The sequence below is a fragment of the Labrus bergylta genome, chromosome 22 (assembly GCF_963930695.1).
Source record: "Labrus bergylta chromosome 22, fLabBer1.1, whole genome shotgun sequence".
In the NCBI taxonomy this organism is placed as follows: Eukaryota; Metazoa; Chordata; class Actinopteri; order Labriformes; family Labridae; genus Labrus; species Labrus bergylta.
Window position 1 is genome coordinate 21,341,078 of NC_089216.1, and position 25,137 is coordinate 21,366,214.

General features: G+C 37.9%; 1 protein-coding gene across 1 annotated transcript in view; it reads left to right on the plus strand.

The window, feature by feature from the left end:
* Positions 1-4,407: 4,407 nt before the first annotated feature.
* The window catches only part of dnah2 (dynein, axonemal, heavy chain 2), a 60,443-nt gene continuing 39,713 nt past the window's right edge, over positions 4,408-25,137 (plus strand). Inside the window, 22 exon segments of the mRNA XM_065950265.1 lie at positions 4,408-4,537; positions 7,251-7,483; positions 7,815-7,871; positions 9,625-9,702; positions 9,705-9,850; positions 10,016-10,049; positions 10,561-10,766; positions 12,259-12,388; positions 13,053-13,256; positions 14,810-14,935; positions 15,217-15,362; positions 16,102-16,258; positions 16,574-16,690; positions 17,557-17,690; positions 17,860-18,058; positions 18,638-18,776; positions 19,573-19,771; positions 20,467-20,667; positions 21,104-21,260; positions 23,312-23,423; positions 23,426-23,485; positions 24,137-24,210. Of these exon segments, the coding sequence (XP_065806337.1) occupies positions 4,408-4,537; positions 7,251-7,483; positions 7,815-7,871; positions 9,625-9,702; positions 9,705-9,850; positions 10,016-10,049; positions 10,561-10,766; positions 12,259-12,388; positions 13,053-13,256; positions 14,810-14,935; positions 15,217-15,362; positions 16,102-16,258; positions 16,574-16,690; positions 17,557-17,690; positions 17,860-18,058; positions 18,638-18,776; positions 19,573-19,771; positions 20,467-20,667; positions 21,104-21,260; positions 23,312-23,423; positions 23,426-23,485; positions 24,137-24,210 (3,039 nt within the window).

Here is a 25,137-nt window from a genome sequence, read left to right on the forward strand (position 1 = left end):
GCTTCTCTTTCTCTGGATCAATTTTAAGCTTTTTACAAGTAGTAGCAGTGTTGTGACGTTCCAGACCGACTCATTTCAATTGAACGGCTCTTAAAGAAAGAATACTCGATTTTTTGGATCCAGCAGATGTCGCCCTTGAGCACCAGCATGAAACCAAAACAACTTGCGCTTCATTGTTGTGTTAGCATGCTAATGCTAGTGATCGTTATTATGCTTGTATCTTCACACTGCATGTAAATTTACCTGAAATGAGCGTGATCTAGAAACACAGTTAAGCAGTGAGTACAGTATGTTATTCTTCTTTTCTCTAGTCCCTCAATGAAACAACTTTTAAACATGAAGGGAGGAGTCAGCCGGCCGTCCTGGCGACGTAAACAAACTGAAGATAGGACTCTGAAAACTCTGAAAACATCACAGACAGTGGGACTCGGGTGTTACACCCATTGTAGACAGTCATGATTCACAGAATTATTTTCAGAGGATATACTTGATTTCTATTACATTTAAGTGTGAAAAATCACATATAAAGCCTTTAACTTGAGGTCCAACATGTTGTTCTTGTCAAGGTTTGCTAGCAATCTGATAAAGTTTACCTTAGGCATAAAACATTTCAAGGGCACACTGACAAGGATTTATTTGATTTATTTTTTTAAATTTGATTTCTGTTACATTTAAGTGGGAAAAATGGCATATTATTCCTTTAAGGAGAACAAAGGGGTCCGAGTGGAGCTTGGAGCTTCTTTTTATATCGTTATCATGATCTGCCCAATTTTCATCCATCCTAATCCACCCATTCACTCCCCTTCCCATGAGCAGAGAGAAGCAATCAGGCATGAGAGGAGCTATGTTGTCAGGGTTCAGGACTGAAAACATACTTTTTTAGCCTGAATCTGACTATATCATGTTGTACAGTGGAAGCAAACACAGTCACATAACTGCACATTACAAGAAATTATATTTCTGCATTCAATGCAAAATCGTTTCTCTTTTTTTTTTCTATCAGGCTTCTTCTGCGTGTCTGCTGTGTGGCCTCTTTGCAGAGCATGACCCCCACCCTCTGCATTTAATCAGAACGGCATGATATAAAAAATAAAACAGCTCTTTTAAAGGAATGGAGACACAAAATCTGTCTCTGTTAAAAGAGCTGTAAACTCCATCACTGTTGTTATCTGTTAGACTATAAGGACGTCATCCTGCAATGCAATCAGACCTGCAGCGACAGCCAATTAAACCGCAGAACAAGCCACAAAGGTCACATGTGTTAATGGACTGCATGACAAAGGATTGAATAAAAAATTAGATTTTTTTATATAGTGTAGTCGATATGAGCCAGTTTAAAGTCTTTTTATTACACTTTTATATAGATGTTTTTAATAACCAAGGGCTTTGTGGAGAGGGGGAACAGGACTCTGTTAGCCCCTCCTTTCCAGCACTGTTGCCCCAGCACCCTCTGATGTCAAAAAATGAAGCCAATGAAGAAGTGCAAACAACTGCAGTTACTCGAGTGTGTAGTCCCACACACACACACACACACACACACACACACACACACACACACACACACACCATATTAAAACATCAATTTTTTACAGCAGAAATAAACATGTTGAGGCCGACAAAAAGTGTTGGTCTTAATAGCGCATGTTTGTATCAGCACACACTGAATTGTTTTAAAACTTGTCTGTATTGATTCTATGAAGTATAAAGGTAATTCATAATAAGGGGCGTGGCTGATCTGACAGATGGGCGGGAGCATTGTAACTGTTTGTCAGGAGGCTTAAGGTCCACCTCAGCTCCAAAAGTTAGTTTGAGTCAGCCTTTCTAATATGGCAACCGCCATCACTGGACTTCAAAAATCAGTTTCAGAAACAAATGTGTGATGTCACTGAGACCACGCCCTTGTACAGTATATACAGTTCATGATTGCACTAACTTCCTTATATTACGCATTCCCTTCTCTTTCCACTTAGCTTTTTCTTGGACACATCTCACCTTCTCACCATCCATGTTCTCTCTTACACCCTTCACTGCCTCATCCTTCCTCTATGTTGCTTCACCTTCAGGACAGTTTAGAGCATTGAGGTTGTGCTCTATGTGTCAGAACTTGTTCTTCACATAGCCCCCTCATTGGTTTTTCCTTTACACAACCACCTTGCTTTAAAAGCTGTATGTGCAATCTGTCCCTGTTTCTACTGTATTGTTCTACTCCTTTAGCCATGTGGTTCACTCTGTGTTTCTCTTTGATTGGCTCTGATGAAGAAATAGCTCCAGAGATTCTCAGTTCTTGACTTATTGTATCAACATTAAATGAAATCAGTCCTCAAACTCTGTTAGGTTGAGGCTCACTTGACAACCCAGAAGCTCACTAAATGCTAACACTGTTTGCTATTAAGTGCCAAAGTGAGTTACACCACATCCATTTTCACCTTCTTTATCCTTTCCCTGGGTTGTTAAACTACTTCCAGGACTCCTCTGATCTGTTTTCTGTCTCTGGGTCTGGACCCCACAGGAGCTCAATTCTCTATAGCATGAGCAAGAACTTCCATGCTGTTTCTCTCAAGGCCAGAACCAGTCTACATTTGCCAAAAACATGACAGACAAGGGCATGAAGAACAAAATAAGACCATCTTTTTTCTACCTCCCTTACTGCTCTTCTGTCTCTGATTTATGTTGTTGCATAGCAGTGTGTTTTCTTCCCCTCTCGAATGTTTCTTGTAGTCTCAAGTGTCATTTGTGCTTGACAAAGTGCACAAAATACTTGATGAATATTTGATTGATTTGGTTTATTCAGACGAATCTATTGCTTCCTGCATCGACCCACTGTTCCCCTGTTCGCTCATGCTCATCAGCATGATTTGCAGCTATTTATTATACCAGTGGAGGACTGACTGTCACTTTCTATGGTTTGTTGCTTTTCAGACACACCTCTCTGTAACTAGGGAAATGTCACTGTCATACATCAAACAATTTGTTTGTTTGGGGAAGTCGATTTTTATTTTCTTCCTTCGATTCATTTCCTTCCATATCCTCCTGCATCTTTATGTCCAATAATGACCTGGGTACAAGTGACTCACAGGTCAGTTTCCTTCTTTATAAATACATGCATATGTTTGTTCATAATTCAGAGACACAGTTCACACAGGTTTTCACCACTTATTCTCACGTTTACATGTCAAGTGTTTATTTCCTGATTCTTCCTGTTTGGTGCCAAAGTAGACACAGTGCTACCTAGAGGTGGGAATACAAATCGATTTAAGTTAAAAATTAGATTCTTCTCTTCTAAGATTTAAAATCGATTCATAACTTCCAATTTTTTTTTTTTTTTTGTGGCTAATCAGTCACTCCCTGCTAAGTGCTTAGGCTAGATCTTTAACTCAGTAGAATTCAGAGCAACAAGAACTTCAGCCAGTCTCACAGATGACTGGAGTAGATCCTGAACTATGCACTAATTTATAAATAGATTTTGAATCCAGAATCGTTTTGCAATCGAAAATCAATTCTGAATCGCATCGTGAGACACCCAAAGCTTCCCAGCCCTAGTGCTAACCACTCTTTTTGTTAAGATAGCTTGATTGCTGGATTTATACAACAAGTTATTGCAAGTTCATTGACCTTGCCTTGACTGCTACACTCTGTACATTATGTGCTTGATTGGATAATGAGCTCCCTCATTAATTTTGAATAAAGGCAAGACAAGGACAGAGGTTAGATAAGTACTTCATGTTCCACAACACGTGTATGGAAATAATCTAGAAGTACGGTGGCCCAGTGGATAAATAAACAGCATTTAGTGGCATTTAGTGTGTTAGAAGTTGGTTTCTTGATTCCTATATTTCCTCACTGTATGTTTCCACACTGTTAGTCTTCTTTATACATTTGTCCCCTTTGTCCTGGATGGCTGATCAGCTAAAGATCCAAAAGTGCAACACAAGCTTCAAAATTCTCCATTTAAATGTAAGAAAATACTACAGTTTAAATGGAAAAAATTATATTTCTGGAAGACAGGAAAGCAATCATGAACATCTATCTTCTAATACCGGAGGAAACGAATAAGCAGTTACAATCATTGGCATATCTACAATACAGTTGTTGATGGGCACACATGCTGACGGATTGGGTGCCGGGGATGAGGTAATGGTTATGGCTGTGGCAACTGCACAGAATTCATTCACTGCTGATACCTTTTGTCAGTAATCTGCAGTAAAACACATTGTAGACTTAACTCAGTCAGAAAGGCCTTTTTATAGCCTGTCAGACTGACGGCCAGGTAGACTAATGAAAAATGACAAAGTACTTCAAATGTACTCACAGACTTCTTCTACAGTCTATTTTTACTGTTCTGTCTTTACTGCAGCCGAGCATTTTTATTTGCCTTTTCAAAAAAATCTTTTAATTAGAATCAAAAATATGACTGGTAAGATCATTGCTGTGATTCTCCGTTATGTGAGCGATGGTAAACTGAGTCTGTACCTAGATGAGGATGAGGAGAGTCCCTGGGATGCACTCAAGTGCCTCATTGCTGGAATCAAATATGAAGGTCGTGTCAGATCATTGAGATATCTTCTAAGCTCAAACATCAATGACTTCTTTGCGATGAGACCATTAACCTACCCCTCTTCAAGTAGAGAGTGTGACGCACACACACTCAGACATATCTTTCTACCACAGCTTATGTAAAAGAGTATAACGTCACTGGAAAAACTTCCACCTCAAGTATGCAAATATGGGTGCATGTGTGTGTAATATACTTTGTCACAAGGTTTAACTTTGGATTTCTGCCTCAGATTCAAAATTTGTCCATATACCTATAAAGGTGCTATCTGTAAAACACCGTTTTCCTTTAGATATATACACGTTAGTATTTGTGTTCTCAGCTCACTGCTGCAGCTGAAGTTTCACAGAGGCCAGATGGTCGCAGAGTGCCAGCACCACCATGTGGATAACAGGAGTATTACAGCCAGATAAATATAGACACATTGGCACCTTGATGAACACTGACAGGAACACTTAGTCCCTTCTTTCTTTTATTTATTTAACAACTTACACAAATGCACACAGGCACCCGTGTCCACTCGCTTCATTTCTAACCAAAGATTCTGCTGGTAGACGAATTTATAATGCCATTTCTTTTGTTTAAAAGCAGACTTAAAAGAGACTTCAGGATTTTTTGCAGGTCATGTGATCCAGCTTTCATCAAGTGAAATAGATAACTCAGCTCTCAATACACTATAAACACACATTAAGATTCAACCATGGCAACTGTTATTGCAATGTCTTGTTTTTCTATTTTTCTATTATTTTTAGGGACAAAAGAAGATCAAGTTAAAAAAGTGAATCTCAGACATCAACAATATAACAATTGTTGAAAAAAATAAATTTCCCCATTTACAACTTATTGGCATGAAACTTAGATTTTTTCGTTGCTGTTTTGGCAGAGAAGGAAGAAAATGTACACGTATACTAATGGGAAAGGGCCTGTCTATATTTGACTGAATTTGCATGTTTATTGTCTTTCTTATGTTAAAGAGTACTATTTATTTCCACTTTGCGTAAACCTCTGGGTAAACAAAGAGGCTGCAGCTGATATCACATTTGAGCGTTTCCAAACATATATTGTGTATTCATATTAAGTTCAAAACGTTTCAAAGTTTTTGTTTAGTTTTGTACCGTACTCTTCATAGTTTGGTAAGAAATCTGAAGTATTATGGAATTAAAACTTGGAGAGCTGGGGCACTGGTGGCGCAGTGATACATGTGCCTCATGTATGGAGGCTGTAGTCCTCCAAGCGGGCGGCCCAGGTTCAAATCCCACCTGTTGCTCCTTTCCCGCATGTCATTGCTTTGACAGAGCTAGAAAACATAACTTTTCCTGTTTGCTTCCTTTTTTTTTGTTTCTATCTTTAATCCTGACTAAGCGTCGTCTTTTAAGTCTTGTTTGATTCAATACAACTCATTCTCCAAAGAGCTGCTCTCTCAATATTATTGCTCCAAACACTTCTTCATCCTAATCCGTCTCTTCTCGCTGTATGAAACACAGAGAAAGCAAAAAGTCAGGCAGAAATTGAGAATTACAAGCAGACAAATTTAGATTAGTTCAATAAAAAACAAAGTAGCCTTGAAAGGACTTGATTTGGAATTATGTTGATTTACATGTGTTGTTAGGGTCTGGAATGTTCCCTCACAATGTTGATACATCATTTCACAGTAATGACTATGAACAGATATGTGCATACTGTATGAACACTGAATCTGTGTTCTGGTTTCTGTTTGTTGTCAGAGAGGCATGGACCACTAAGGTTTGAGCTAGCTTTGTATGCAAGGACACATGTGGAGAAAAAAATAGTTGTCAAAAATGTAATCTCAGAAGATAATGAGGTTTTCGCTTTTCTCTTTTTCTTTAGATTAAACAAACAAACTTAATGCCAGTAAATAGTAGAAATGTGTTTGCAAACCTGAATTATATTTTATATATATAGTTAATGATTCATGATTTTGGAGTTACTGTCAGGTAGAATTGAGGCAATATGGCCGATACCACACATGTAATATGATTTATATATTTGTAGGCCTATATGTGTCATGTTAACTCTCCAAATTATTATTATTTATTTTTTTTTGTTGTTAGAGACATATGACAGTAGATAGAGTTGGAAATCAGGGAGAGAGAGAGAGAGGGTAGTCGTCGCCTCTCAATAGGATCCCCATCTGGGCAACATGTTCAATGTGTCCTTGGGCAAGACACTTAACCCTGAATTGCTCCTGCTGCTTCAGTGGTGGTGTATGAATGTGATTAGTTACTTCTGATGGATGATACTAGTGATCACTACCATCAGTGTGTGAATGTGTAGGTGTGACCTGCAGTGTAAAAGTACTTTGAGTAGTCGGAAGACTAGAAAAGCGTTATATAATAATACATAAAGCTGCCTGTATGTTTGTAGACTTTCATCCTACAGCGGTGAGGGATTCTCCTCTAAATCTCAGCAATATCACTGAAGTGACGTTCTGGTGATATTGTGAAAAGAATGACCATGTTAACTGATGACTTTCAGACAAACGCAACTTAAAGTGTCCTAACAAACGGCTCTTTGTTCCGTTTATGTATTATCATAATGTCAAAATTACTTTTTTCTCAATCTAAAAAAAGATCACACTTTAACAGACCTTTGCTTGATTTATTCTTCAGTTTTAAGTGTTCTTCTTCTTTGCCTTTTCCTCTATTCTTTTGACTAAGTTGTTTACCACGTTTTGTAGGTGTTGTGATCCACTGGACAGATCAGATCAAGGAGCTACTGGATGATCAAAAAGTAATGGAGATGGGGGACACATGTGGCCCACTGCAGGAGATAGCATTCTGGAAGAACCGCTCTGCCAAGCTTTTGGACATCAGCCTGCAGCTACAAAAGGTCAAACACATCCAGAAGATCCTGCAACTCTCAAAGTCTATCTATGAACATCGCTTTTTCAAACTGGCCAAGGAGATCCAGGTATTTACAGTCTTCCAAGTCTACAGTCTAAAACTGATATATAACTCCAGTATGATATAACTGAAGTGTAATATGATTGCCATGAAATATAATACAATATAATGTTAGACAAGATTAAATAACTTTACAGAGCATTTTTTGCAAAACTCTGTCGTTCTGTGTGACTAAATATGCATCTACCCTGATGGAGGAAAGGAAGTGTATGTAAAAGGACTGCAGTGTTGCCCAATGGCTCCCAATGTAGAAAGTTGGAAAACATTGATATGAAAACTTGTGTTAACATAACTAAAGCATTTAATAAGAACTGTGATAAAAGTAAGCATAATGATAGTCATTCCTTTTTTTATCTATCAATTTTGCGCATGTGTTCACTGGCCTCTTCCGCAAGGTACCTGCATTTTTCTACATCAATGTGTTTACAACGTTTGTTTTTAACACCCTCTTTCTATTAATGACCATCGTTTGTCCATTTTTATGTGTTTTGATTCCAACACGGGCCATTTAAACAAACTACACATACTGTAGGGCTAAACAGGTTAAAACAAATGAACAAGGATTTGCCTTCAGTCCATAATAAAACAAGTTAAAAGTGTTAAATAATTCTTCTACCACATACTGTATTTCAGTGACGCTCTTATTTTCTCTTGTATTATTATGCCAGCATGCCCATTCCCATACAGCAATGTGCTTCTGCTGTAAGTTTTTTGATTGGGCTTTCAACAACCCCCTTTTCATAAGCAGCGTGTTTCTTTATATTTTCATTGGACAGTCCTTTCGTTTATGAGTTGTTATTGTGTTTCAATCATTAAAACTCAATCAAACTTTATTTATATAGCACCTTTCAGACAAATTAAATTGCAGTTCAAAGTGCTTAACAAGAGTGCAGAAAAGTTATTGACGAAAAGTAGTTTATAAAATCATTGATAAAATCATTGAGAGACCAATGCACACCAATAAGAATTAAAAATAAAATATATGTATAAAAATAAAATACAATAAAATACGACACATAAAAGCAACAAGATATTAAAATAAATACATAAGAGGAAAATATTTAAAACTGTAGTAGGATAAAAACACTACAGTAATGTTAAGAGTTGAATTGATATAAAACACTATATAAAAGCCAGACTGAATAAATGAGTTTTAAGACTGCGTTTAAAAATCTCGATATTCTGGGCTCCTCTCAGACCTTCAGGAAGGTTGTTCCACAGTCTCGGAGCGTAACAGCTGAAAGCAGCATCGCCAAAGGTTTTTGTCCTGCTCTGTGGAACAGCTAAGAGAGAGGAACTGGAGGATCTGAGGGGCCGTACTGGTTCATAAGCTAAAATCATATCTGATAGGTAGTCTGGTACAAGGCCATGTAATGCTTTATAAACTAATAAAAATAATTTTAAAATCAACACAAAAACTAACAGGCAGCCAGTGTAAAGATTTTAAAACAGGTGTGATGTGTGCTCTCCTTCTGGTCTTTGTCATTACTCGTGTAGTAGCTGAAACCGGTTTGTTGTGTTTTTTGGAAGACCAGAAAGGAGAGCGTTACAATAGTCCAGCCTGCTAGTAATAAAAATGTTTGGCTCAGAGAGAGAAATGGCCTCACTTTGGTGATGTTTTTCAGGTGGTAAAATGCTGTTTTTGTGACACCCTTTACGTGTGCCTTGATTTTCGGATGGCTTTGTTGTAGTAACAACTTGTTAAAATCGGTAACAAGTTGTTCACAGGATGATGGTAAGGTGGTATTTATGTAAGCTGTAAGATGTGATGTAAGAGTTGTGGCTACTTCTGGGGTAATGTGCCGTTTGTTAACTGTACGTTCTATTGCACCTGGAGGAGCGTGATCAAAACTGTTAAAAAACACACAATGATGGTCAGACAGAGCTAGGTCAGTGATGGATGAAATATTAATGTTTAGGCCATATGATATAATCAGATCAAGGGTGTGTCCATGTTTGTGAGTCGGTGTATTGACATGCTGTTTAAAACCCGTACATTCTGATAATTCTAAGAAAGTTTGAAGCTGCAGCCTGATTCTTCAAATAATAATGCATACATGTACAGTATACAACCAACATATACCATATACGTAATGAGTCGGAGGGTCTTATATATTTGACATATTTTTGTTTTCTGCTGTGTTGCAGATGAGTAATGAGGTCATCAGCCTGTGCTTTAAAAGCATCTCTCTGGACAGGATCTTTGAAGGCTTTGTTTTATCCAGCAAAAAAAAAACCTTAATGACTGTATCCAGTGCTGCCTGTCCTGGAAGGAAGTTTACCAGAATGCATCAAATGTTCATACCAAGTAGGAGAACTCTCACCTGCCTATGGACTTAACACACTGTCATCTATGTCTACGTTTGGTTTCAACGTTGTTCTGAGTTGTCTACAATTAAAGATTTCATTTTAGTTCAATTAAGGAGTTACCTCCTTAATAGAAATAGAATAGAATAGAATAGAATAGAAATAGAAAGTACCTCTAGATGTGGTCTTTAATTCCTCATGCAAAAAACAACACCGAAAAGATTATCTTCAGGTTTATACTGCAGAATTTTAGGAACAAAATTGAGGCCACATTGTGCTCCATTGGGCTTTCAATGGATAAACATGGATCTCATCCTGTCAAAGCTACTTCCTTTATCTTGAGTTTTCAACCATATTAAATGTAAACATGCTTCTTAATTAGTCTGCATTTCCCTCATTGCATATGCCAGGTTTAGTTTCACAGTGCAGTCCACAATGAGTGTCTCTCCATTGAACATCTTTTCTAAGTTGTTGTGTCAAATGAAATGTTTTCGTGGTATTACTATGTTTCATCCTCCTTGTGATATAAACACTGTCCCAGTGTAAGATGTAACAGAAGGTGGCTGTCTTTTCCCTTTTCGTATCAACTTTGTTTTTGTACATAGTTTGTATGTTTTTTTTTCCTTTAGCTCCGTTGTAATTAAGTTGCCTCTTTGTGAATATCATCCTATTTAGATCAAGGACATAAGACCTCAATTATTTTGAGAATTACATACAGTAACTCACAAAATCATTTTCTATACTCTTTTTTTTTTTCTGTGCCATTGCATTTTTTAGGTATGTGACTGCCAGCATCAGTTTGCCCGTTGGGAGGATGGTCAGCAGAGGCCCCTGCCATGCTTTAGTGGAGGACAAGGACCAGAGTTCACCCGGTTCCTCCTGGAGCTAGAAAGTATCTTCCACCGTGGCCTGCAGAACCTGCGCTCTGTCGTTGAGAGCATCTTTGATGTCGAGAACACCATTTGGTTCAGAGAATTCAACAAGTATGTGTGGCTCTTTAACCTGCCCTATTACAAAAAAATACAAATATAAATGAAAGTATAGAGAGCAATTCAAAAGTATTTCTTTGTTTTTGTGACTGTAAAACACAAATTAGGCCAAAAGGGGCAGTCCAATTCCCTAAGCACCTTTATAGGGTAAAAAAGATTCCCTACTTGAGATGGAGAGCTAATAGCTTCTTTGTGCTCAGGTGCTGTTTGCACTTTGATAGCTATTATAGCTACAGCTATTTTGAATACATTATGGGTAAATTGGCCCTTTTCTATGAAAATGACTTAACTACAAAAAACATAATTTTCATAAAAACCATTACTAGGCACAACTCGAATTAAAGGGAAATTATTAGCGCCTTTAGAGAGTTGGTGGCAATAAATAATGAAAGTTGTCTATGAATACAGTCCAAATATTGTATTGGCTTTATGGTTCTTATAATGACCAAATAAATCAGTTCAGGTGTCAGGAGCTCAATAACAGCACAAACAGGCACAGTCTTCTTAGATGTGCAATAGTCTGTAGCTGTAAGTCGGCCAGAAGGTAAGAGTTATTTTATCTGGACAGCCTCCTTTACCGACAATAAAACATCTTCACAACTGAGCATCACAATAAAGTGGAAAAGAGCAGGATCCCCTTCCCTCCCAGCTTTTAACTGTAAATAACTCACTCGAGTGTGGCTTTGCAGCAACAGTAGAGTTGATCACAGCGTTTCTTTAGTGTTTTTTTAGAGGTTAAAGGTCTATGGCCGAGTTCACTCTTACTGCTCAAAGGATGTTATTGGCCCAAACTCAAAAAGCACAATTTAATTAGTTATGACAATGCTGGGGATATAACACCTGACCTTCAGGTTGAGAGATGAATGACTCTACCACTGAGCCACAGCCACCCCATTAGCAATGGATAGGTGGAGAGTTCCCCTCTCTCTGCCCCCCAAATATTTGTTCTGCTGTTGTCAGAAGAGCTTATTGACAGTCACATGTCTTTGTTATTAAGGCAATATATTCCCTTGAATATTTTCCAATTTGAATTATATCCCCCACCATAGCCACAGTTACACTTTTAAACTGTATCTTGGATGGTCAGCAGAGACATACAATCACTAAGCTGTAATTCTATTTTTTTATGATAAATTACCTTATGCCATTGTGCGACATGTTGGTGTCCTTTAACATGTTTTTTTGGTTACACTATCAAACAAAACTCTAGTAATATATTTAATCATGGGACAGGACACGTTGTGTCTGGAATTTATTTTATTTTAATTTTGTTAGTGAATTTTTTTTGGGGTGCACTGTACATATTCATCTTTGCGTCGATATTTTTCACCAGCACAAAAATAAAGCCCTTCAAGAGTGTGCATTTGATTTTGTGCTTCTGCTCCACTGCTTCCGCGCATGAATGTATCAGTTGCTCATAATGCAAGTGTTGTTGTATTTGATGTTAAATGTGTTTTTATGTATATGTTTTTGTTTGGAATCACAGGTTTCGTGCAGTAGTAAAGGATCTGGAAATGATGATGCAGAACCTGATCAGTTCCATTTTTAAAACAGTAAACACAGTGGAGGAAGGAGTTCGGCTTCTGGACAATTTTAGACCTATGTCTACTCGAGAAGTGACTCACTCACACACAGACAAGTGCTTACAAAACCAATTTCTCAATTTTTATTTCTGATCGTAGCCCAGGGTGCTTTATTGCCTCTGCTCTTAAATTTATCTAAGTCTAAGACCTAATCTTTTTAGAATGCAGAGTAGTATAAGGGAATGTTCAAACTTTATTTACCCTTTATTTACCCTAATGAGACAGTAAATATGCTAAAACGTGGGAAGGAAGGACATGCAATAAAGTGCAAGAGTTTTGATGTAATCAGCTTCTCTGCAGCAACACATTCTCTGTACAGGGGTTGCAGGCTCAACATTTAAGCTACCCATTGTCCCATATTCAAATTTCAATTTTTTCTTTGATCTGCTTGTGCTTACTGCTGGCCTGTTTGCTTCATGCTCTGCTAAACTCCTAAACCTCTGATTTATTGTACTGTATAGCTGGATTGGTTATTTTTTATTGGATACCTGTGGTCTCTGCAGTTAGTTTTGGCTTTTCCAGTGCAAAAATAATTTTCTTCACCATTTTGTGCTTGGCATATAGTTTATCCTTTTTCCCGTATTGAGAGGTCTTTCAGAGTCCAGAGTGCTTAGTGTTGAATTCAATTCAAAGTAAATGGCATCATATCTTTTTTATTTTAATTCATCTCTGTACTTTTCATTTTCTTTCAAATCAGGCTATAAGGCGCACCACAGAAGAGAAGGTCGAAGAAGTGTACAATGTCTTCAACAAGGAGCTTAAAATGGTCAACAAGGAGTTGAACCAGAAGACAAGAGTTTACCCTGACCATATACCTCCTATATCAGGACAGGCCCACTGGATGAGGGCCCTCAGACATCGCCTAGACAAACTCAGACATTGCCTAGACAAACCCATGGAGGTGAGTTCATTGATCTATTTAATTAACCTCTTTGTGCACAAGCAGTGTGAAATCAAAAACCTGTAACAAACTCTTTCCATATAAAGTGTCCAACTATTTAAATGTACACAAATATTAGACCCTTTTACATGGGACTGATATCCATCATTAATGTAAATGTCATAAAATCATAACGGTTAAGTTGTTTCATTGCTGATCAGGAATCAAAGGTTGTAACAGAGGTGAAATAAACATCGCAAAAAGATAAGCAAATTTGTGTTTGGTAGATTATTTCTTTGTTGTAACAATGCTTCTTGGCAACATTGGCTATACAGGTTTTGATGGGCGCAAGAGGGCTGGGTATCGTTAAAAAATGTTCGATACGATACTGATATCGATACCTCGATTCCTAAACGATACTTTCTTCGATACCAATTTGATAAAAATCCATTTTAACCAAAAAAATTACATTCCACATTATTATACAACTCTTTAGTTTTATTTTTCAGCTCCATGTAACTTTAAACATTCAAAGCAGTTTCATAATATGAGAATATAAACCATTTTACCACAATGTGGTTTAACTAAAGTTGTCTGTTTCAACACTGTCTGTTTTGATCTTGTTGACATTTTTCTAAACTTCACGATGCACACTGTAATCAAGCCTCTCAAAACACAACAACACACACGTGTGCCCCGTCTGGTTAAGCAGCCAATTACCATTACCATGGTTAATGGTGTGGACCACCAAACTCTGTAGGTATCGAAATTTGGTATCGAATGACAAGCCATTTTTCGATACTCTGTCGTATCGAAGCAATTCGATATCCAGCTCTGTTCGGTGTACCTGCCGAACACACACTCCCCTCGTTCTCTCTCTCTCCTCACTCGTACTGAGCCATTCACAGACATACACTACTAGTATAACACCAGGCTCTGTGTAATCTGTGTAAAAGATAGAAAAATGTTACATGCATGTAATCCATCTAATCATCTTTGGAGATTTCTCTCTACTGATGGATTTGAGCTTGCTCTTTCTGTGAATGGGTCTCCATGCTGTGTAGCTAGATGAGCCTCCTGAATGTGCACCCAAAATGCTGTCAAAACTTTCATTTATAATTGCCAATGCAGCCTCCATAATTCTGGACCGGGAAAAGGCAGAAAAAATGTGCGGAGAACACAAAAAACAAAAAACTACCCCAAATCACAGAGATGCCGATTCGCACGGGACCAATATTATCACATAACCTCTGTGTTTGGTGAAATATGTTAGGTAGTTTGCGGTGGAATTTTTACTTTACAAATTACGGACTTGGCAGATTCGCACAGACGACCTCCACATTTATTACAAATTACTAGAGGTCCCCAGGTAATACTAGTCCCGTGCGAATAGGGGTTATGACACTAATATTACGATTCACTGTAAAAGTAAAAAGGCACAGTGTAAATAGGGCTGTTATGCATTATCTTCAATGAACCCCTGCTCTGAAGCTCTTCCTTGACTCATTTCACTTTGTCCCCTGTCTTTCCCCTTCAGTTGCTTCAAAAGGCCCATTTTATGCATGAATCATTAGTTGGTGAGGAAGAAGTTCAGTATGTGGAGCCAGAAGCTGGACGGTCAGTACATCAAGAGGCTTGAGCAGCCACTCATGGTGCGCTGCAAGGACAAGACCGCCAAGTTGGACATCAATTTTGACAAACAACACTTTCTCACATTCTCACAAGAGACACTGAGCATTTGCATCACAATAAACATTTCACTAATGTCTTCAATGGTTAACTGTCATTTGTTTATAATACCCAGACTTTATGTATCTCTCTGAATCTATGCTCACACAGTAGGTATAGATACAAAAATATAAGACATTTTCAATACAACATACAATCATGTGCAACCTAAGCAATTCAACACAAAGTATAAATATAATATACACAGTAGCATGCAAGTTACTTATTACTTATTTCTCTTTTCTTTTGCAGTAATCTATTGAACATGTTTTCTGAGATCCAGTTCTGGGATCGACTTAAGTTTGAGATCCCACAGAGTGTATCTGACATTTGTCAGGACAGGGAGGACTTCAGAGGCCTGAGAGAGGGAACACTGCTGTTGATCAGGGACTACAACAAGTTAAACACACACTCACAAACACTGACATTCAATTAACCTTTTAACACATTTAGGCATTTGCAATGGGGACATACGGTATGTTTACAATTGAAGAGTATTAATGATCATTTTTGTCACGCAACTGTAGGGGCAATTTTAACTGACAGAGGAAGAGAGAGAGGATGCCAATTATTTGCTTTTTCCAAAACATAAAAGACAAGACAACTTGATCTTTATAAGCTGTTTTCTTATACCAAGTAGTGTGAGAGCATCAGCATTGCGGTTCACCATCTATTTACCTGTGACACCTCAAAGCTTCATTCTGTGTCAGCCTCCTCACCAAAAGAGCAGTTTAAAGTATGAAACGGATTTGGCTGAGAAGTAAGGCTTGTAATAAGCAGAATTAGATGTTTTGATTGTTTTAAGATGTATTGATGTATTGGAGGTATTGAGACCAGAAGTTAGACTGGGAAAAAGCATTTTACTCTATCAAAAAAAATATATTTTTTTGTGGGAACCAGGACCTTCCTTAGAGATATTGAGTCTCTACAAAAAAATATTGATTTTTATTAGGCCTATACTGTCAAAAATGTTTATAAAGTACTATAATTAAACACAAACACTCTTTTTGACTAAGTCAGAGTCTAGAAGCTGAACATTTTGAGTGTTCCAGTTTTACATATACAGTAATCTAAACACACTCATATTTACTATTTTGACCTGTCCTCATGTACCTATATGTGTGTCTGTGAGTTTCAGGATCACTGGAATGCTGTCTACTGACGAGCATGGTCTGTTTCGGGAGAGGATTCGCTTCTTAGATAAGAAGATTCAGCCGGGGTTGTCAAGGCTCCTGTGGTTGTCAAAGGGAGCTTCAAACATCTTCATCCGAGAGTGTCTTGTACACATTGAAAAGGTTTTTACATACAGTTCACCACATACTGGTGAAGGCATGTGTACAGCTGTGCATGTACTGAATTGACTTTTTCTGTGTTGGCAGTGGAGAAACCAAAAGTAAAGGGGGAGTATGTGGGGTTTATATCCTCTATCTGGATGAAAATATGTGATTGTTAAACAAACTTTAGTTTAGAACATAGTCACCACTGCAGGAGATGAATGTAAGATGTGATTTATATTAGTGTTTATTTATCAGAGAACTGGTCCAAGGTTACTGGAGGGCCTTGAATCTATTCCTGGTCCAGTAAGAAACCTTCATCTCATTTCTCCTCAGGTCCGGGTCATAGTTAATGAATACAAAGTATCCAATCTATCAATTTCCAACCTTTGTCGCCAGATGAGTGAAGCACTACTGATTAAACTCAATGGAAAGACTGTGTACAGGGGGGAGGTTACATTTCAAGAAATATAGTAAAACAACAACATAATAAGCTAAACCTTTTGAATGAGAGCTCACACCGCAGTGTGTGTTAACAGGAGGGACATATCTGGGGATTTCTCTCTCTCTCTCTTTCTTTCTTTCTCTCGCACTTAAGTTTCAGATAGTGATTAAAGGAAGAATATGAAATTTTTTTCACCCGAGTCCCGCTGTCTGTGATGCTTTCAGAGTTTTCCGAGTCCTATCTTCAGTTTGTTTACATCGTCGGGACGGCCTTCCGACTCCTCCCCTCACGTATAAAAGTTGTTTAATTGAGGGACTAGAGAAAAGAAGAATAACATACTGTACTCACTGCTTCATTGAATGTCATGTAAGCGTTTCTAGATCATGGTCATTTCGGGTAAATTTACATGCAGTGTGAAGATACGAGCATAATAAAGATCGCTAGCATTAGCATGCTAACACAACAATGCAGCGCAAGTTTTTTGGTTTCATGCTGGTGCACAAGGGCTAAATAAATAGGCTATGGATAATGGAAATATACTTGCCTGACTGTAATTATACATTATGCATCTTCATATAGGAAACACTGCAACATAAAGCACTCTCTTATTACTACATACATTTTAAGCTAATGGCATCATGTTAAGTAATTCATTTTAATAGAGTGCAACATACAGCATTTTACCAGACAAGTGTTACAATTGTAGTGCTAATAGCTAACGGAGGATCAGTAATCTTTTCCACTGTATGACATGTTCTTGAGCAATGGCCATTGTAAGCGTCCATACTGTATCTACTAGTTAACAAGTGAACAGCTCTGGTTTTGTTTGTTGTTTGCATCATGGGTGTTTTTTGTTGCAATTTTCAGGAACCAGGAGTTTGACGATGACCAGAAAGCTCATCAGAAAAGCCAACTCCAAATACTACACTCAGCACACCAGGATATTGTTGATACCATGAACCGCATTCACAGCACCTTCTTTAATGATGGACCTGATTTCCAAATGATGCACTCCTTGAAAAATGCTTGATTTTCAACATAATCGATTTTTACCTTGATTTGAGCATATGCATATCCAAGGTAGCTAGCTTACGTTGGTCAATTCTTATCAGGCAATGAGGAACAATTTATTTTTGTTACTTATAAAGCAGCATACCAGACCGTTTACTGCTTCTAGAAAATATAAAATATGGCTGTATAAAGAAGGCCCCATGCCTCATACTCACATGAGGCCCCAAGCCCTAAGGAGCAACATCAAGCAGTCCATGAAGAAGCTATCCAGGGCCATCAGTGGAGACAGAAAGACATCGCCCAATCTGTTGTTCAAAGTCCTAGTGGTTCTGCACCAGACAGTAGCCTCAGAATCTCCACCAATGGTAACAGCAATTACTCTTTCACCGATTCTGTCACAGGATTTTGAGTCATTATGGGGGCAGTAGTTGGTCTGTAAGGACCTGGGACAAAGTGTCCAGTATGGACAAAGTGTGGAAATTGGGACTGGTAGCAGGAAAGGTGCCAGTTCATGTCTTTAGTACTACAGGGTTGAGCCTTTAAGCAAGGCAACAAACCCAGAACTGCACAGGGTCTACTGCTCACCAGTCCATGTGCAGTCCTCTCACTCTGACATCACTCCATTAATGCAGGCTTATATGTTTGTAGCACGTGTCTGAAAAACTAATTTCCCCTGGTATTAATGAAGCATATTAAAAGCAAAATATAAAAGTTTTCACAAAGTCACTGTTAACAGACCTGCATATAAGGCAAATGGAAACTTTATTCATTCCCCACACGAGGAGTCAAATTTAACCCATTACTTTTATTTCTCTTACCATAAACTAGTGTTACCTACAGTGTACACACTTTCTGTATCACCTCTCCATCCTTTTATTTTGCTGCTTGTTGAATCAAGATCAAACAGTCAACTGTGTGTGGTGTTCTTGTGTTTCTCTTAATAGATTGACTTCTCCCCGACACGAGGAAAACTTTCTCAACTAGTGAACATTTTGCCTCAGCTCATACACACAACCTCAGGATTTAAACGTCTGCCTGAACTTCTCTCTGGCAAGAAGTCACAGGGGAATCCCATATACTGTATATCAACTTGGGTAAGAAATTAATTTATTTTTTCTAACATTTAATCTGCTTTTTGCTATCTTTTAAACGTACACTATGTACTATTTTATGACAATGTTTACATTAAAATATCTAAATTAATTAAAAATTTACTACATTTATGTAAATAAATGTTATATATTTATTTGTTCAGTACTTACATCACCTCAAATATTTCCAACAGTTACCAAAGCTAGAGAAATCAGTAATTTTTAAGTTGTAACGGGACGTGTCTTGTCGAGGCGGCAGCCGTGATGAGCCACCATAACAGACAGAATGTTTATCGTTGTCATGGAAACACTGGATGTTACGTCAATGACCGATTGTAAGGAAGCGGGAATAGCTACTGAAAGCTGCCGTACTGTTGCTGTATGTGCTGCTGTGATGAAAACGTCATTTAAAATTATACTTGGATACATCGTCTGTAAACATATTCTCTTCCTCAAGTCAGTTTTGCCCGTCTGGGGGAGTAGCAGAGAGAACTCCCATGATTCCCTGCTAGCCTAGACGTCATGTTTTGTTATTGTAGTATTGATTGAGTTTGATATTCTATCTTTAACTTTGTATCTTTTATAAGTTTGTTCTCATGGAACACTTTTCCATTTCTTGTATCAAAGGAAGTGTCCTCACGTATCACGTACATTTGACCTGTTTTTATTGTATCTCTGATGTATAAATTAGACCCTTGAACATTACATAATAACACACTGTGGTTACTACATACAGTAGTCATATGTGACCAAGTGGTTCACTCCATGCTTCCACACTGGTCCTCTTTGTTCAGAACAAGACGAGGAGATTCAGAAGATTCAGGCAGCTGTTTCCACGGGGATGACGGCTAATGCGAGCCACCTGCAAGCCTATCTGAAGACCTGGGACAAATACAGGGACATCTGGCAAACCAACAAGGACTCTGTTATATAATGCTACCAGAGACAAAACCCTGGAGTCTCTGCTTTTGATGCAGATATACAAAGGTACTGTGCAAATAAAACTCCATTTGATAAAAATCATGTTTCGCAAAACCTCATTTAGTCTTTTTATCATTTTTTTTGCCAAAGAGCAAAGAAGAATGTCTGAAGAATAGGATAGGACCAAATCAAGCTAACTTCTGCCACCATAGCAGTGGTTCTCAACTGGTTTGTCAGGACCCAAAAGTGGTTCTTGGAGCCATTTTCAGTGGGTCGCACATTTGTAGCTGGAAAAAAAAGTAGTGCCTTAAAGTCCATGAAGGGCTTTTAAAAACTGCATTTATGTTCTGTCTAATTGTTCTTTCACATGTTCTGTTCTGTCTAATTGTTCTTTCACATGTTTTGTTCCGTCTAAGGTCCAAACTTTTTCAATTTTTTCACATTACATTAATCTTATTGAAAAAATAACAGTTTTTTTAGTCATGATTTATCATTAAGGAGTTGGTGGTGAGACTATACCAGTTGAGGACCACTGTACTAGAGTTAATTACCTTCTAGTTTCATTAACCATGGCAGCTTATTTGATCGTTCCTTTATTGTAACCAGCAGCAACTTGGATTAAAACCTCCATGCTCCATGCACCTATACTTTGATTGTATCCATGTGAGCTTTATTGTGAGTAGGTAGTCTTTAATACATGTTTCCGATTATTTAGCATGCTGACATCTCGTTTATGTTTCCATTCTCTTGTTCAACCTCAGATACACAGAAGAGGCCAACAGTGTTGAACAGGAAAAGACAGTATTGGCAATCCGGTTTGTCACGCTGGACTGTTCACCACTCAAGTCCTCCTTGATGCAGCATTGCAGTGAGTGGCAAACCAAGTTCACTCACCTGCTCAGCCACATGGCAAGCACCCGCCTTAAAGATCTTTATGACTCTTTGCAAGACAATGCCAATAGGTGGAGAGTTAATGAAAATATTTCATTTTGTGGGGTGTTTTGTGTCTTGTTCATTTGAAGCAAACAGAGAGAAAAAAAGCTAGGGCTCAAACTCTGTGTCAATATCTATCAAAGACAACATGAGGTTTCTTTATAGCAATTACTTGTTTGTTTTATACTCCGGTTTATTTTATTATTTTTATTTTATCTTCTTGTCTTTTAAGTAAATGGTAAATGGACTTCAGCTTATATAGAGCTTTTTTAGTCTTCTGACTACTCAAAGCTCTTTTACACTGCAGGTCACACCTACCCAGTCACACACTACTACTAACATAACGATCACTACCACTGATGGTAGTACGAACGGGAAACAAAAAGAGAAATGTTGAATAATTGAACATTTTAGATCATGCTGTCCTTAACGTTGTGTGACTTTTTATTGTTTGTGTGTTTCTAGGCTCACACAACCACCCCAAACACTGGCTGAGCTTGGGAAGAGCCTGAAGCTCTTAGAGACTCTTAAGAGCAATTTGCCAAAAACAGAGGCTCAGATTCCTCTTATCCATGATCAGTTTGCTATTCTGGACAAATATGAGGTCCCTGTGGAACCGCCTGTAAGTACCTTGCTCATCAACAAACAAATATACAGTAGAAAGTTTTTGTCAAATAATTACAATGATCGCAATACATTCCTGACCGTGAGAAAGTTTCCTTTAAGGAGATGAAACCTATCACCATTGACATGATTTCTACCCTTAGTTAAAATAAATGATTGCAGTGAACTTCAATTTAAATCATTGAAATCTAAACAGGATTTGCAATTCTCTTTTTCTCTCCACCCAGTAAAATTTAGTCTAAAAAAAGTCTGAAAAAAGGAAAAAGCACTTAAATAATAACCTTAAGGGTACTCTGAATAAATGACCCAATGATGGTCCTATGAAACCAAATCATATTGGCCTATTCAATTTGACTTTATGGAAAAAAACATTTTAAAATAAAAATTCAAAATATTCAACATCCATTAGAAACAAACTGATTCAACATAAAGACTTTCAGAAAATTCAGAAAATTATCATATTCTTCATAAACACCTCTAACAGCATTTAAGGAACTGGATGAGTGTACACTTCCTAACAATCAGAGTGGTTCACTCTCTGAAATAAAGAAATAAAAAGAATGCAAATAAAGAATAGATTGTAATTAACACATTGTACACAAAGTAATGATCATTTAATTATCCAATTGCTCTCTGGTTTCCAAAGCTAAACACGGTTTTAAAGTAAAATTAAATGCATATTGAAATAAATATTCTCAGAACACAAAGTGAAGACTCTCAAAATGGTTTTGAAGATTAAGGCAGTGACTAATTGCCTTCATTAACCTCATCATATATGTTAAAAGATACCCCAGAAAAGTAAGAATGCATTTTTCCATCATCATATTAATGAAATATGGAAACAAAAATCTTTCAGAAGAAGGACCAGTGCCCAGAGTGATGCCCTAAAACAGCAAAATAAGAAAAATAGAAATAACTGGCAGAAGGCTGGGTGTCTTTAGATAAGTACTCCTCAACATACTCTTAGACGGTTTAGTAGTTTATAAATAAAGATGGCAGAATGTGCGACATTTTACACATAAATATACCAGAAACTCAGTATTTCCTCTGTAAATATCCTCTGAGTCATAGGGCTGGGAATCTTTTGGGTGTCTCACGATTTGATTCGATTTAGATCAAATCTCCTCCAGTCATCTGTGAGACTGGCTGAACTTCTTGTCATTCTACTGAGTTAAAGAGCTAGCTTCAGCACTTAGCAGGGAGTGACTGATTAGCCCCAAATAATAATAATAATAATAATAATACAGAAAAAAATTACCAGTAAATTAAAAAAAAGATAGATTTTTGGAAGTTATGAATTGATTGTAAATTTTAGAAGAGAAGAATCAAATTTTTACATGAATTGATTTTTTTGCCCACCTCTACTGATTCATGACTACCGCTGTCTGTGATGTTGTCTGACCCATATCTACACTGTGTTTACATGGATGGGACGGCCGGCCGGCTCCTCCCCTCGTGTATAAAAGTTGTTTAATTGAGGGACTAGAGAAAAGAAGAATAACATACTGTACTCACTGCTTAACTGTGTTTCTAGCTGTGTACGTCGCTTTGGATAAAAGCGTCTGCTAAGTGAATTCTAGATCACGCTCATTTCAGGTTAAATTTACATGCAGTTTGACGATATGAGCATAATAAAGATCGCTACCATTAGCATGCTAACACAACAATGCAGCTCGAGACAAGGACAATTTTGTGCTTAGTGTTTTATTATGGTGCATTCCAATTTGATCACTGCTTTGTGAAATCGCGAGGGGAGGGGGGCTGGAGGTGTGTCGCTGGAGGAGAGTGGAGGATTAAGTTTGGAGGAGGTGTCGCCAAACCGCAGTTTGTTTTGGTTCCATACTGGTGCTCAAGAGCGACATCTATGTCAAAAAGTGTCATATTCCTCCTTTGAAAGAGATCATTTCACTACAGTTATTTTTTTCAAGCCAATCCTATTCATTCTGCCTCATTCAGACATAATCAAAACTCTGATTCCTCTGGGGTCCTTCATGTTCAGACAATTCCTTCAGCACATTATAACTGTCCTGTCTCTTGGATGACCCACAGGTGCAGAATATGCGAGAGGTGCTGAATGGAGAGTGGGTGTGGTTCCAGCGAGTTTTGATTGAGAGTGATACCACGCTGCAAAAGCACAAGGAGAAGTTTAAGAACGGCCTCATCCGGCCTCTGAGGAGTTAAAGAAGAAAGTCCAGACAATGCGCCAGAATGATAATATCCAAGGTATCCACATCTCCAACACCCATCACAAGATAAGTCTTTATGCAGATGATATTCTACTGTACCTCCAATCCACATCCAACTCACTACAAGAATCCATCAAGCTCATTAACCAGTTTTCAAAGATATCAAACTATGCAATAAATTGGACAAAATCTGCAATTCTCCCACTATGTGGACAAGACTGGATGGCTTCAATCCAAAATATACCAGCTCCATTATCTGTTGATACCATTAAATACTTAGGCATAAACATATCCGCTAACCTGTCAGAGTTGTTAAAATTAAATTTCACCCCTCTGCTTAAAAACATAGAGGAAGACCTAACCCGCTGGATGAAGCTGCCACTCTCTGTTACAGGTAGAATAGCTACAGTCAAAATGATAATATTACCAAAAATAAATTATCTCTTTTCAATGATCCCAACCCAACCCACCACCAACTGGTTGACGCCTTTTCAAAAAGCGCTACGCCCGACGCCTTTTTCAGTTGAATTTATTTCAACTTTTCAGAAAAGCGCTGGGTGACGTCAAGCGCCTTTCTGACAGCTGACCAATCAGGACAAGTAGTGGCAAACTTCCACCAGATATGTGTGCATTGCGTGTCCGCTCCAGTCTGTTACGGGTCCGTGCATCCTCATCCGTCAACACCCAGCGGCTGCGTTCTCAGTCTGCAGCACGGAGAGCACAGCCGGACAGCTGGAGTACGGAGACAAAGGAGTTTCCGCGGTAATTTAACAGATTCACTCGCGACAATTTAAGATAACGGGCGGCTGTGGCTCAATTGGTAGAGTCGTCACTTCTTAACCAGAAGGTCGAGGGTTCGATCCCCAGCTGGGCAACATGTCTGATGTGTCCTTGGGCAAGACACTTAACCCCAAATTGCTCCCGCTGCTGTACAACATGACTTCAATGGTGGTGTATGAATGAGATTAGTTACTTCTGATGGATGATACTACATAGGGATCATCACTACTATGAATGGGTGGGTGTGACATGTGGTGTAAAAGCACTTTCACTAGAAAAGCACTATATAAGCTCAAGTCCATTTACCATAATATAATGTTTGTGGTATAAAACCTTACAAACACAAAAACAGTGGTTTTTCTAAACCGTCAAAACGGAGGGTGTTATTCTGAAAATAAACCGGATGTTTTAATGTTGTATCGGTATCTGACTTCCCATCCCTCTTGTTCTTTTCTGTGCTAAATTGATGCGTTGTAATAACATCATAACAATAATCACCATATCTGTTACCACTACTACTTCGTATCTGTTAATTTTTATGCAACTTCTCTAGTGTTTTTTCTCTTTTTGTTTCTTCCTGCATTAATATAAACTTGAGTTTTGTTTTTATTTATTTACTTATTATACTATACTTTTTCTGCCCCCCCCCTTTTTTTTTCCTCTTTGCTTGTTTGTTTTTCCCCCAGTTTTTTATTTATTTATTTTTTGTTGTTGTTTTGTTTTCATTTCTTTTATCTCTCTGTGTGCCTCTGTCTGCCTGTACAATTGTCCTTCCCGTTTTGTCCTTTGTGTCACTATTTGTTTTGTTATTTCATAACAACATAACTTGTTAGAGCAACTTTTTCCCATTGAATTTAGATGATTAGAGTTTTTTGTAGACCTTGCAGAGGATGTAGTGGTGGATATGTC